General features: G+C 43.1%; 1 protein-coding gene across 1 annotated transcript in view; it reads right to left on the bottom strand.

The window, feature by feature from the left end:
- Positions 1-14,255, bottom strand: part of mns1 (meiosis-specific nuclear structural 1) — a 28,921-nt gene that overhangs the window by 11,826 nt on the left and 2,840 nt on the right. The window contains exons 2-4 of the mRNA XM_080214187.1: positions 13,845-14,066; positions 3,261-3,388; positions 1,383-1,485 (exon numbers count right to left, since the gene is read on the bottom strand). Of these exons, the coding sequence (XP_080070313.1) occupies positions 1,383-1,485; positions 3,261-3,388; positions 13,845-14,066 (453 nt within the window). The remainder of the gene's footprint in view (positions 1-1,382; positions 1,486-3,260; positions 3,389-13,844; positions 14,067-14,255) is intronic.

Here is a 14,255-nt window from a genome sequence, read left to right as displayed (position 1 = left end):
TATACGTCTCAATGAGATCTCCCCTCATTCTTCTAAACTCTAACGAGTACAAGCCTAGTTTATTCAGCCTCTCCTCATAGCTCAACCCCCTCAATTCCGGCATCAGCCTAGTAAACGTCCTCTGCACTCCCTCCAAGGTCAAAATATCCTTGCGTAAGTACGGCGCCCAAAACTGCACACTGTACTCCAGCTGCGGCCTCACCAATGCCCTATATAGCTGCAGCAAGACCTCCCTACTTTTATATTCAATCCCCCTCGCTATGAAGGCCAGCATCCCATTCGCCTTCCTGACCACCTGCTGCACCTGCAAGCTGGGTTTTTGCGACTCATGCAGAAGGACCCTGAGGTCCCTGTGCACCGTCGCCTGCTGCAGTTTTTCGCCACGTAAGTAATAATCCTTCCTACCATTATTCCTACCAAAGTGTGTTTCACAATGATCCAAAACCTTTTAAAAGAATTCACTGGCTAATAATGAATAAATCCCTCGAGCTACCAGCAGCATGAAAGGTTAATTAAAACCAAGCAACATAATGGTAGGGTATTGGGGAGAGTTATAGAACAAAAGGATCTAGGGGTACAGATCCATAGAGCATTGAAAGTGGAGTCACAGGTGGACAGGGTGGTGAAGAAGGCATTCGGCATGCTTCGTTTCATTGGTCAGAACACTGAATACAGGAATTAGGAAGTCTTGTTGAAGTTGTACAAGACATTGGTACGGCCACACTTGGAGTACTGTGTACAGCTCTGGTCACCCTATAGAAAGGATATTATTAAACTAAAAAGAGTGCAGAAAGGATTTACTCAGATGCTACCAGGACTTGAATGTTTGAGTGATAAAGAGAGGCTGGATAGACTGGGACTTCTTTCCCTGGCGTAAGAGGCTTAGGGGTGATCTTACAAAGGTCCATAAAATAATGAGGGGCATCTTTTCCCAAAGATAGGGGATTCTAAAACTAGAAGGTATTGGTTTAAGGCAAGAGGGGAGAGATACGAAAGGGACAATTTTTTTCACACCGAAGGTGGTGAGTTTCCGGAATGAGCTGCCAGAGATAGCAATAGAGGCGGCTACAATTTTGTCTTTTAAAAAGCATTTAGACAATTACGTAGATAAGATAGTATAGAGGGATATGGGCCAAACTCGAGCAATTTGGACTAACTTAGTGGTTAAAAAAGGGCAACATGGAAGTTGGGCCGGAAGACCCGTCTCCATACTGTAAACCTCTATGATTCTATGTATGCATAAACTGCAATCAGTCAAGAAGGGAACTAATATGTGATTTCTGACCTTGTAACACAAAATCTTTTAGCATGCGGTACCTTCTTTCTGAACTATTTTTAGTACTCAACTTTTGAGTAACACATCATTTATACACAGTACTTACAATCTTCTCTAAACGATTTGCTTCTTTCTCAGCTATCTGGGCAGCTCTTTCTCGGTTCACATAAGCAGCCTTCAATTTGGCTTCCAACTCGCGAAGCTCAATACTAATTTACATATGCAGAAACACAGAAATAACAATATAATGAATAATCACATGAAAAGTAGACCAAGTAACATTATAACACTATCTGTATCAGATTGAAATGGTATACCAAACTGGTGCTGGAGTGTGGCGACTATGGGATTTTCACAGTAACTTCATTGCAGTGTCAATGTAAGCCAACTTGTGACACTAGTAAATAAACTTTGAACTGAATTTTGCTCATCTTTCACCAAAAATGCTTTGGTCCCAAACCACAACATAAACCAATATAGTCGTGGCCACCAAGTCTCCACAGTGAATGCTCTGGAAAAAGGAGGGAAGTTAAAGACTAGAATTTCAAAGAAGTGGACATAGCACAGCCACATGCGACACAAGAAAAACAAAATACCAGCAGCAAATATACCTTGAAATTGGGTGTAAATGTAGTTATTTAATTTAATAAGCTAAATGTTGTAAAATAACTTTGTTGCTTCTTTGAGGAGTGGGGTTGGGGTGGATAGAATACAGTAACATATGTATGCATGGAGAGGTGAAGCAACTTCACAGGATTTTGGTACAATAAAATTATACTGCCAAATGATTAAACTACACCTGTGCATTTCATGAAAAACAAAGTGCCGCAGATGTTAGAAATCTGAAATAAAAACAGAAAATGATGGAAATACTCAGGTCTAGCAACATCTATAGAGTCAATGGCCTTTCATGAGAACATCTGACAAAAGGAAATATAAAAACATCAAAAAGAAAATACAAACTAAATTACCCAGGGATATATATAAAAAATAAATATTCTACAAACACACATGATAAAAGAAAAAAATTCAGAATTGGGATGGGACTAATAAAGGGTACACATAACAACTCAATTAGAAAACTAACATGGTAAACACCAAAAAGATAGAAAGGGGATAGATAAACTAACCTTACTGTATATGTAATATATTTGTAAATACTACTGTAAATACGAGGCAACAGTTTTTAAATACAGACACAAGGAGAAGAGAGAAAGAAAGACATGGGGAGGAAAGATAAGGTCTTAACTAGATTGGACAATAGGAACATGGGTAATCATAGAATCATAGAATTCCTACAGTGCAGAAAGAGGCCATTTGGCCTATCGAATCTGCACCAACAACAATCTCACTCAGGCCTGATCCCGTTACTCCATTACCCATGTATTTACCCTGTTCATCTTCCTGACACTAAGGGGCAATTAAGCATGGCCAATCAACCTAACCCCCACGTTTGGAATGTGGGAGGAAACCAGAGCACCCGGAGGAAACTCACGTAGACATAATAGGATTGATTAAATGACAAAAGAGATGATAGTGCAACACAAAGCAGGCAATAATGGATATAAAACAGAGCTGTAAATGCCAACAGCTGTTCCATTACCAGCTTTACATTAGTTAACAGTAAAATACTGCAGGCGCTGGAAATCTGAAATGCAATCAGCCTCTGCAGGGAGAGAAACCACTGTTGTCTGAAAATTGACATTAAATATTTATTCATGAATCAATCTACAACCTAGTTTGCCCAATATGTGATCATGGCTCATCTGGCAAAGGAGAAAATCGAAGCTTCGATCTCTTTTCAATATCATTCATTGCAAAATGTTTCTGGTCTGTCATTTTCTAAAAAAAATCCATTCCCTCCTCCAGGATTACCTCAGTCTTTGTAGTGGTGAAGGACCCTTCAAAGATAATTAATTAGCTGTGAATTATTTCTAGAATTGGGTGAGACAATATATAAGTTTGACATGTTTATTAATTTTACCTGTTTTCTCTGACTTGCTGTCTCATTTTTTCATCTTTTAATTTTTCATACTTTATTCTTTCCAGTTCCTTGGCAATTCTCTCCTCTTGTTCCAGTTGTTTTGCCTTCAGTAATTTTCTTTTTTCTGCCTATTACAGAGAAACAATCAGGCATAATAAATTCTGGGAATCATGGATGTTAACCGATGTAAACAGGCTCTTCAGAAGTATGTTCACAATAACCTAAGCAACTTCATTTTATACATGTATGTACTTAAACTACATTTCTTTTTATTGAAGTTAAATTGAAACATGTTTTATGATGGAGCTTTATATCAGCATTCCCATTATTTATCTTCCTAATTATCAGCCAGAATTTTCCTTCAGTGAGGTAACATCATATTGCATAGCACCAATCTCCTCCTATCAGACCAAAGCAACTTCAAAACTGAATTTTAATTTTTATTATTTCTATTGTAATTATCTTCCTCCCCATGGCTAGGAATTGCTGTATCATACAGGCATGACCAACATTTGGGTGCTTTCAATTATCTGCCCATTTCTAAAGTCCACCATTGTGAGGATATTGAAGCATTTATGTTTTATTTTAAAAAAAAGTGGCTAAAAAAAGTCAAGTTTATGTAACCTTACCCTGAAACATTATAAAGTGTTTACAGCACAGAATCAGACTGTTCACCCAACAGATCCACATGAGCCTCGCTCATCTTATGCTAAACCAAAGGGTGGCTAGAATTTAGCAAATCGCTGTCAGAGTATGAGGAAGAAGTAGTATATTTGATGTACAATGAATACACAGTCAAAAAGGTTATTTCCTACCTCCTCACAAGATGCTAGAAAGTTTTCACTGAAGCCTTGCAAAAATTCAATACTTAACCAATAAATTAAAAAGTGGCAAATGAAACAAATCAGTTTTTCCCTTTTCGCAAAGGTAATTAATGCTGTAGCTACATCAGCTCCTCCATCTTAAGAACTCTTTCCAGCAACTATACTAAAAAGTTAATGACAGCCACTTGAGAGGCTATAGTCATTGGTTGGGGGAGGGGGGGATCTTACCAATAAAATTCTAAGTGCTGAAGAAGCATGAAAATGGGAGAGAATCATGCTCAATTTTTGCCTGAGCTCCCAGACACTGTCATATGGCATATAGAAAAAACATGATCTCAGATGCGATTCTTACCAATAGGTGGAATGGGTGGAGTCTATACTTGCCAAAAAGCCAGCTGCTGAGCTGCACAGGTGACCTGATCTCCCAGCGCACTCTGTACAAGTGTATCTGTCACTCTCAACCCCCGTCACCCCAATCACACCCCGTGGATATCACCCCCACTCCCTGATCACCCCCTAGGCTAATCACTACCCTAGACAACACGCATATCACCCTGCAGGCCCCACAGAATCAGGGAGTACCCGTTATTAATCACAAGGGGTTCCACTCCCTTAATGTCTCAGATTTGTGTGCAACCACTGGTTTAAGATCATGCAGGTGTATGCACGTCACCCAAGAAGCCTGCATGACAGCTACAACTTGCATAGCTTGGATATCTCCAGGGTGTTTGAGGACCACCCCAGGCTATCGGGCTGATTTATGGAGGGGCAAGGGCTACCCTCTGAGGTCATGACTGATGACACCTGTGTGTAGACCCGAGATCCAGGTGGGTCCACACTGCCACCTGACCCGTTGTCGAGCGGTGAATCGGCCTGCTGAAGATACAGTTTCACTGCTTGGACTGCTCTGGCCAATACAGCCCCCAAAGGATCTTTGCATCTTGGTGGTCTGCTGTGCACACCACAACAGCAGCAGTGGGATGACATCCTGGAGAAGGAGCAGAACCAGCAAGTGGATGGCCCTCAGGAGCTCAAGCCAGTGAGTCACACATCAGCGATTGAGCTGATGACCTCGCAACCCTAATGGCATTTTAGATGAGCGCATGGAATACCACAAGCAGTCAGGGATCTGACACAGGTGCTGGGAACTAGGGACCGCTTGACCTTGTTGGTAGGTATTGTTGATGCACACTTGGTGAGCCGAAGGACTTTTATTCGTGGAATGACACTCTGAGCCTCGACGGGTAGGGTCGGGGTGTGGAATTCCTTATGGGAGGCAGGTCACACACTCTCCGATGTCACAACTGTGCGATGTAAAAAACATTTAATAGTGATCATCTGCAGAGTCAATTGACCCCTCACTAACTATAGTATCTGCCTTCACCCTATAACCTTACATTGCCTACTGCTATGTCTAGGTGACCCTCCCAGAATGCACATCTGAGGTGGAAGTGGTCAGCTGAGTTCCATGCCCCGTAGCCTGAGATGCCCTGGCAGGAATCCTCTGGAGGGCCCTGGCCAACTTTAGAAGGTCACAGATGCAACCATGGCACCCTGTTCAGTTCGCTGCCTGCGAGATGTACCAGTGTCAAAAAGGGGAGAAATTGGAAAGGCTGGAGACTGGAGGGTGGAAGGCCCCAGGAAGTACTCCAGTATTTCCTCCTCCTTCAAGGGGCCTCTGGGCTCTCTGCCAGTCCTGGAGGCCCAACATTGTCAGCACGAGGGTGTGCAAGCTCTCAGTGATAACCTTCTGAGTCTGCACCAAACTCTGAAACCCCTCTGCACTGTCTGCTATGGCTGGGCTATGCTCTCAAAGACCTCAACCATGACCTGTGTATTTTCAGCATCCTCCTGGGGCTGTCAGCCATAGTCGTGTTGGCCAGGGTGCCACGCAATGCTGACACCAGTGTGACTGAAGACTGTGCAACTCCACCAAACAGCAGTAGCTGAAATGTTGCTGACACTTGTCCTTCAATGCCCGGTTCTGTTTCTACATCTCCAGGAGCTTCTGGAGAACCGTTCCTAGCTGCACGGAGGTCGGTCACCAGTGGAGTGCCCCAGGGATCTGCTCTGGGACCCTTACTGTTTGTAATTTTCACAAATGACCTGGATGAGGAAGAGGAGGGATGAGTTGGTAAGTTTGCCGATGACACTAAGGTTGGTGGTGTTGTGGATAGTCTGGAGGAATGTCAGAAGTAGCAGCGTGACTGGGCAGAGAAGCGGCAGATGGATTTCAACCTGGATAAATATGTAGTGGTCCATTTTGGCAGGTCCAATGGGATGAAGGAGTATAATATCAAGGGTAAACCTCTGAGCAATGTAGAGACTCAGAAGGACCTTGGGCTCCGGGTCCATAGGACTCTTAAATCGGCCTTGCAGATGGAGGACGTAGTCAAAAAGGCGTATCGTGTACTAGCTTTTATTAATCGAGGGATTGAGGTCAGGAGTCGGGAGATAATGCTGCAGCTTTATAAGACCCTAGTCAGACCCCACTTGGAATACTGTGCACAGTTCTGGTCGCCTCATTACAAGAAAGATGTGGAAGCTATTGAAAGGGTGCAGAGGAAATTTACAAGGATGTTGCCTGGATTGGGTGGCATGCCTTATCAGGATAGGTTGAGGGAGCTAGGTTTTTTCTCCCTGGAGAGACAAAGGATGAGAGGTGACCTGATAGAGGTTTATAAGATGTTGAGAAGTACAGATCGGGTGGATTCTCAGAGGCTATTTCCCAGGGCTGAAATCGTCGCTACGAGAGGACACAGGTTTAAGGTGCTGGGGAGTAGGTACAGAGGAGATGTCAGGGGTAAGTTTTTCACTCAGAGGGTGATGGGTGAGTGGAATCGGCTGCCGTCGGTGGTGGTGGAGGCAAACTCGTTGGGGTCTTTTAAGAGACTTCTGGATGAGTACATGGGATTTAATGGGATTGAGGGTTATGGGTAGGCCTAGTAGGTAGGGATGATCAGTGCAACTTGTGGGCCAAAGGGCCTGTTTGTGCTGTAGTTTTCTATGTTCCATCTGGTGTGCATCAACAACTGTGTGGTGCCCAACAGGAAGTCACCAGATGCCTGACCGCTAACATGTCCCACCAAGTGCTGGTGGATGATGCGGATGTTGACTGTGCCAAATGGTCAGTGCTTTCCTCAGAGTTTTCCTCCAAGGTGTCGAGGGTGATTCCAAAGGGGGCACTGACTTCTGAGGGCCCAGCCTCATCACATTCTGTTCCTGCAATGATTCATTGCAAGAGAGGGACAAGATTCTGGGCCATTTGCAACTTACTTGAGAAAAGTCATAGAGATGAAGCTTTTGTGGTCCCTTATTTCTGTGGCGCACCACAACCATGACTGTCAGTCACGTCTCTCTCAGCTGCCTCTGCTGTGAGCTGCACTGCTCGCTCTTTTAAGGGAGTCAGGAGATGCAGCTCGGGGACTCAATCGCTGATTTCCTACCTTTCCCTTTGATTATGTACCATCTTCTCCTGCAAAGACCGACTGGGGTGATGACTTCAAGAGGGAGGGTATGGGGGAATTGTGGTAGTGGGGTTTGAGGATGATGTTGTAGGTGGGGGAGGGGGTGTGGTGGTGGTCAGGAGCTAGGTGGTCACAGAGTTCAGGGGAGGAAAAAGGACAAGATGGACACTCACCCTTGCTGCTGATTGAGGTCATTCATTTTCTTGCAGCACTGGTCGCTAGTCCTCCATGTCAGGGCACAGACTTCTCCTGCCACTGCATCCCAGGCTGCATTGCTGTCCCAACTCCTGGGTCATTTCCTCTTGGAGGAACATGATGGCCACCTCTCCTTCACGGTATCCACTAGTCGTCCTAACTCACCCACCCTAAACCATGTAGCTGCTCTGCATGGTGCCATCTTTTGGCATAACTGGTTGAAACTGCATCGTTAAATGTTTAAATGCAGCTTACCCTACTTAACGGCACACAGCTGCGGCCACTTGAGGTGAGTCACATGTCTGGGACATGTTCCATGCAGAGGCTTTGTCGGTGCACTAAGTGTCAAAAAATTGCGATGCCGAGAGTGCCTGAGAGATTGGCATTTTGAGATTTAGAAATTTTTTGGGAAAATTCTACCCATAGTTTCAAGTCAGGATGGTGTATGGGGCTTGGAGGGGAATTTGAAGATGACGGTGTTCCCATGCATCTGCTGTCCTTGTTCTGCAGGTAATAGGGGAGGCAATGGCTTACTAGTATTGTCACTGATCTAATAATCCAGAGACCTAGGGTAGTGCTCTGGGGCCCTGGATTCAAATCCCACCATGGCAGATGGTGAAATGTGAATCCAATAAAAATCTGGAATTAAAAGTCAAATCATGACCATGAAACCATTGTTGATTGTCGGAAAAACCCATCTGGTTCAGTAATATCCTCTAGGGAAGGAAATCTACCATCCTAACCCCGTCTGGCCTATATGTGACTCCTGATCAACAAAAGTGTGGCTGACTCTCAAATGCCCTCAGAAATGGAGGGCAGTGAAGGATGGGCAATAAATGCTGGCCCAGCTAGCGATGCCCACATCCCGTGAAAGAATAAAAACAAGAAAGCAGTCATGGATTTATAAGGTGCTGTTGAAGGGACCTTGTGAGTTATAGAGTCAGAGAATCATAAAGATTTACAGCATGGAAATAGGCCCTGCAACCCAACTTGTCCATGTCACCTCTTTTTTTAAAACCCTAAGCTAATCCCATTTGCCTGCATTTGGCCCATCTCCCTCCAAATCCATTGTACCCATATAACTATCTAAATACTTGTTAAAAGATAAAATTGTACCCGCCTCTACTACTACCTCTGGTAGCTTGTTCCAGACACTCGCCATCTTGTGTGAAAAAATTGCCCCTCTGGACACTTTTGTATCTCTCCCCTCTCACGTTAAACCTATGCCCTCTAGTTTTAGATCCCCCTACCTTTGGGAAAAGATACTGACTATCTACCTTGTCTATGCCCCTCATTATTTTATAGACCTCTATAAGGTCACCCCTCAGCCTCCTACGCTCCAGAAAAAAGTCCCAGTCTTTTCAGCCTCTCTTTATAACTCAATCCATCAAGTCCCGGTGGCATCCTAGTAAATCTTTTCTGCACTGTTCCTAGTTTAATAAAATCCTTTCTATAATAGGGTGACCAGAATTGCACACAGTATTCCAAGTGTGGTCTTACCAATGTCTTGTACAACTTCAACAAGATATCCCAACTCTTGTATTCAATGTTCTGACCGATGAAACCAAGCATGCCAAATGTCTTCTTCACCACTCTGTCCACCTGTGACTCCACTTTCAAGGAGCTATGAACATGTAATCCTAGATCTCTTTGTTCTGTAACTCTCCCCAACGCCCTACCATTAACTGAGTAAGTCCTGCCCTGGTTCGATCTACCAAAATGCATCACCTCGCATTTGTCTAAATTAAACTCCGTTCATCAGCCCACTGGCCCAATTGATCATGATCCCATTGCAACTGGAGATAACTTACTTCACTGTCCACTATGTCACCAATCTTGGTGTCATCTGCAAACTTACTAACCATGCCTCCTATATTTTCATCCAAATCATTAATATAAGTGACAAATAACAGTGGGCCCAGCACTGATCCCTGAGACACGGTGCTGGTCACAGGCCTCCAGTTTGAAAAACAACTCTCTACAACCACTCTCTGGCTTCTGTCAAGAAGCCAATTTTGTATCCATTTAGATACCTCACCCTGGATCCTGGGAAATTTAACTTTTTGTAACAGCCTACCATACGGTACCTTTTCAAAGGCCTTCATGAAGTCCATGTAGACAACATCAACTGCACTGCCCTCATCTACCTTCTTGGTTATCCCTTCAAAAAACTCAATTAAATTTGACAAACATGATTTTCCACTGACAAAGCCTTGCTGACTGTCCCTAATCAGTCCTTGCATCACAAAACACCTGTAAATCCTGTCTCTCAAAATACTTTCCAACAATTTACCCACCACAGATGTGAGGCTCACTGGCCTGTAACCCAGGCTTTTTCCTGCAACCCTTTTTAAACAAAGGCACAACATTTGCCACTCTCCAATCTTCAGGTACCTTACCCGTGACTATCAATGATTGAAATATCTCGGCTGGGGGGCCTGCAATTTCCTCCCCAGCCCCTGGTCCCAAAGTGATCGCTCACTAACACTTCTGTCACCTGCCCTTCCTTACTTCCCAAGAGGAGGTCAAGTTTTGCCCCCTCTCTAGTCAGCCCACAGCGTCCTGGGATACACTTCATCAGCTCCTGGGGATTCATCTACCTTGATGCACTTTAAGACTTCCAGCACCTCCTTCTCTGTAATATGTACATTCTTCAAGACGTCACTATTTATTTTCCCAACTTCCCTAACATCCATGCTTTTTTCAACAGTAAATACTGATGAGAAATATTCATTTAGGATCTCACCCATCTCTTGTAGATCCCACACATAGATGACCTTAAGACGCCCTACTCTCTCTCTCGTTACTCTTTTGCCTTTTATGTATTTGTAGGAGCTGTTTGGATTCTCCTTTGCCTTATATGCCAAAACAATTTTGTGTCCATTTTTTGCCCTCCTAATTTTTCTCTTAATTCTACTCCTACACCCGCTTTACTCTTCAAGAGATTCATTTGATCCCAGCTGCCTATGCATGTCATGTGCCCCTTTCTTCTTCTTGACCAGGGCCTCAACATCCCGAGTCATCCAGGGTTCCCGACTTTTGCCAGCCTTGCCCTTCATTCTAAGAAAAATGCGTTTACCCTGAACCCTGGTTAACACACTTTTGAAAGCATGCCACTTACCAGATGTCCCTTTGTCTTCCCACAGATTCCCCCAATTAATTTTTGAAAATTCCTGCCTGATACCATCAAAATTGACCTTGTCCCAGTTTAGATTTTTAACTTTTGTGACAGATCTATCATTCTCCATAGCTATCTTAAAACTAATAGAATTATGGTCACTGGTCCCAAAGTGATCCCTCACTAACACTTCTGTCACCTGCCCTTCCTTACTTCCCAAGAGGAGGTCAAATTTTGCCCCCTCTCTAGTCAGGCCATCCATATACTGAATGAGAAATTCCTCCTGAATACACTCAACAAATTTCTCTCCATCCAACCCTCTAATACTATGGCTGTTGGGAAAATTAAGTTCTCCGACCATTACCACCCTATTTTTCTAGGAACTATCTGTAATCTCCCTAAATATTTGCTCCTCAATTTCCTACTGACTATTTGGGGGCCTACAGTACAACCTTATCAAAATAATTTCCCCCTTCTTATTTCTCAGTTCTACCTATATAGACTCAGTGGCCGAACCCTCAGATAAATCCCCTCTCAGTGTGGCTGTGATGCTTTCCCTAATCAAAAGTGCAACCTCCCCCCTCCTCTCTTACCTCCTGTCCTATCTTTCTTATAGCATCTGTACCCTGGAACATTAAGCTGCCAGTCCTGTCCCTCCCCTAACCATGTTTCAGTAATTGCTATAATATCCCAGTCCCACATACCCATCAATGCCCCGAGTAAACTGCCTTGCCCTTCAGGCCTCTTGCATTGAAATAAATGCAGTTTAATCTGGACTTCCCTTGCTCTTGCCTGATCTGTCTGGTACTAGGATTACTGACACTGCCTTTACTACTTTATGTGCTCTCTTTAACTTCTGTGCTATCTTCAAACTTCTCTTCTGTCTCCCTACTGCTTTGGATCTCACCACCCCCCCCCCGCCAAACTAGTTTAAACCTCCCGAGTGGCTCGAGTAAATCTGCCTCCCATGATGTTAGTTCCCTTCCAGTCCCTCCTCAAAAGTAACCCAACCTTCTTGAACAGATGAGCCCTTCCCCAGAAAAGGTCCCAATGATCCAAAAATCTAAATCCCTGCCCCCTGCACTAGCTTTCAAGACAGGCATTCATCTGCCTAATCCTCCTATTCCTACTCTCACTAGCATGGTGGCACCGTAGTCCTGAAATTACTATCTTCAAGGTCCTGCACATCAGCCTTCTGCCTAACTCTCAATATTCACATTTCAGGACCTCATCCCTTTTCCTACCTATGTCGTTGGTACCAATACATACAACGATCTCTGGTTGCTCATCCTCTCTCTTAAGAATGTCCTGCAATCGTTCAGAGATGTCCTTGACCCTGGCACCAGGGAGCCAACACACCATCCTGGAGTCTCGATTGCGGCCACAGAAACTGAGTTGCTATTACTGCCACTGTGCATCAGTGATGGATGGAGTGCCTATTAGGTAAATTGCTTTCTCCTAGATTGATGGTGTTGACCTTCTTGAGCCTTTTTTTCAGGAAAGTGGAGTGTACTCAATTACACACTCGACTTATAGATTGTGGACAGGCTTCAGAGAGTCAGGTGGTGAGTTACTTGCCTCAGAATTCCCAGTCTCTGATCTGCTCTTATAGCAAGAAGTCCCACAACACCAGGTTAAAGTCCAATGGGTTTATTTGGTAGCAACCTGTTAGAGTTTAACTTGGTGTTATGAGACTTCTTACTGTGTTTACCCCCATCCAATGCCTGCATCCCCACATCATGACTGCTTTTATAACCTTAGTATTTATATTACGAGTGTAGTTAAGTTTCTGGTTAATAGTAACCCCCCAGGAGAGTGGTGGAGGATTCAGTGATTGTAATACCATCAAATGTCATGGGGAGATGGTTAAATTCAGTATTGTTGGAGATGGTCATTTTCTGGCACTTGAATGGCACATATGTTACTTTATCACCTATCAGCCAGAGCCTGTCCAGATCTTGCTGCATAGACTGCTTCAATATCCATGGAGTCATGAATGATATGGAGCACTCTGCAATCATCAGTGAACATCCTTGCTTCTGATCTTATAATTGAAGAACGTCATTGATGAAGAGCTGAAAATAGGTAAGCTAAGGACAGCAGGATAGCTTTAAGACATGGAGACAAAAGTTTTTCAATTTCTTGCGAATAACAAGAAGCATTTACCTTAAGTCCTAGATTTTAATAGAACCATCAAGCTGCTCATTATTGGCAGGTGCAGAAGCTCCAGCACCAGACTGATTGACCTACAGTGAGCAAATATATGCAATATTTGTGCCATGCTTGACCACAAACTGGTCCATCACAAAGATCATTTATTTCTGCCATCCATCCACTACCATCTAAGATTGCACAAAAGATGGCTGCATGTATCGTGTCCTGCACCAAGTCTCACTTATCCATTAGCCCCATTTTTGCTGACCTAAAGGCTTCATCCCTGACACTTTACATTTAGAATCTGCGTCACCTTCATAAATCCCTTCGTAACATTGACCCATCTATTTTTGCAATTGTCTCCAAGACAATTTGCCCTCCAGAATATCCTGTTCCTTTCATTCTTATGCCTCTCCTTCCTTTTGCCATTTTGATAGCAAACATTAAATTATTTGGTCCCACTGTCTGAAATTCATTTCCAAAATCTTTTCGCTCAACCAACTCTCAAAACAGCAATCACTCTCCTAAAGTGGCCCTCCTCAGCCTCAATATTCCTTTTGCTTATGTGTATTTAGGAACTGCAAGTTATTCAAGAAGGTAAATGAGTTTAAATGTACCAATCCAATTTCTGCTAATGTTAAAGCCAAATAAACAATGGCAAGTATCCAAATACTTAAAAAGTGAAATAGCCCACATTTATAGAAATTAGAAAACGTGAGGAGATCCTACTTGAGATAATACATGTGATGCCTACAAATCTAAAGCAATTAAAGAATAACTAATATATTATGAAATACTTAAGTAAGAACTCTAGTAATTTATTTACCTTTATAATTGCTTCTTCCATCATTTTTTCATGTTCTATATCCCATAAAATCTTTTGAAAGCGTTTCCCTGCTGCCAATTCATCAGATCTTACTCTGGCAACTATAGACTTTTCTTTGTCCAATTTTTTAAGAAATTGTGCAAACACTGTTTCATCGTCCACATCATCGTCCTCCAGTGAACTCTCTTGTTTTTTCTCAAATGTAGTTGGGCAGTAAGTAGCCTGTTAATTATAAGGAAGAAAATGGGCATTTTAAAACATTGGCACATGTTTAACAAAAATAATTTCCTCTTCCAAAATTCATAATTTCCTCTTCCAAAATTCAGCCTGAACGACATATAAACTTCAGATTTTGAAATTAATTTAAATGGTATCTGCAATTGCAATAGTTCGTGAGGTGAATGAGAATTG

This window comes from Carcharhinus amblyrhynchos, chromosome 28 (genome assembly GCF_965287045.1).
Source record: "Carcharhinus amblyrhynchos chromosome 28, sCarAmb.v2.hapA, whole genome shotgun sequence".
Lineage (NCBI taxonomy): Eukaryota > Metazoa > Chordata > Chondrichthyes > Carcharhiniformes > Carcharhinidae > Carcharhinus > Carcharhinus amblyrhynchos.
Note: the sequence above shows the minus strand (reverse complement) of the source record. Positions and strands in the feature narration are given on the sequence as shown.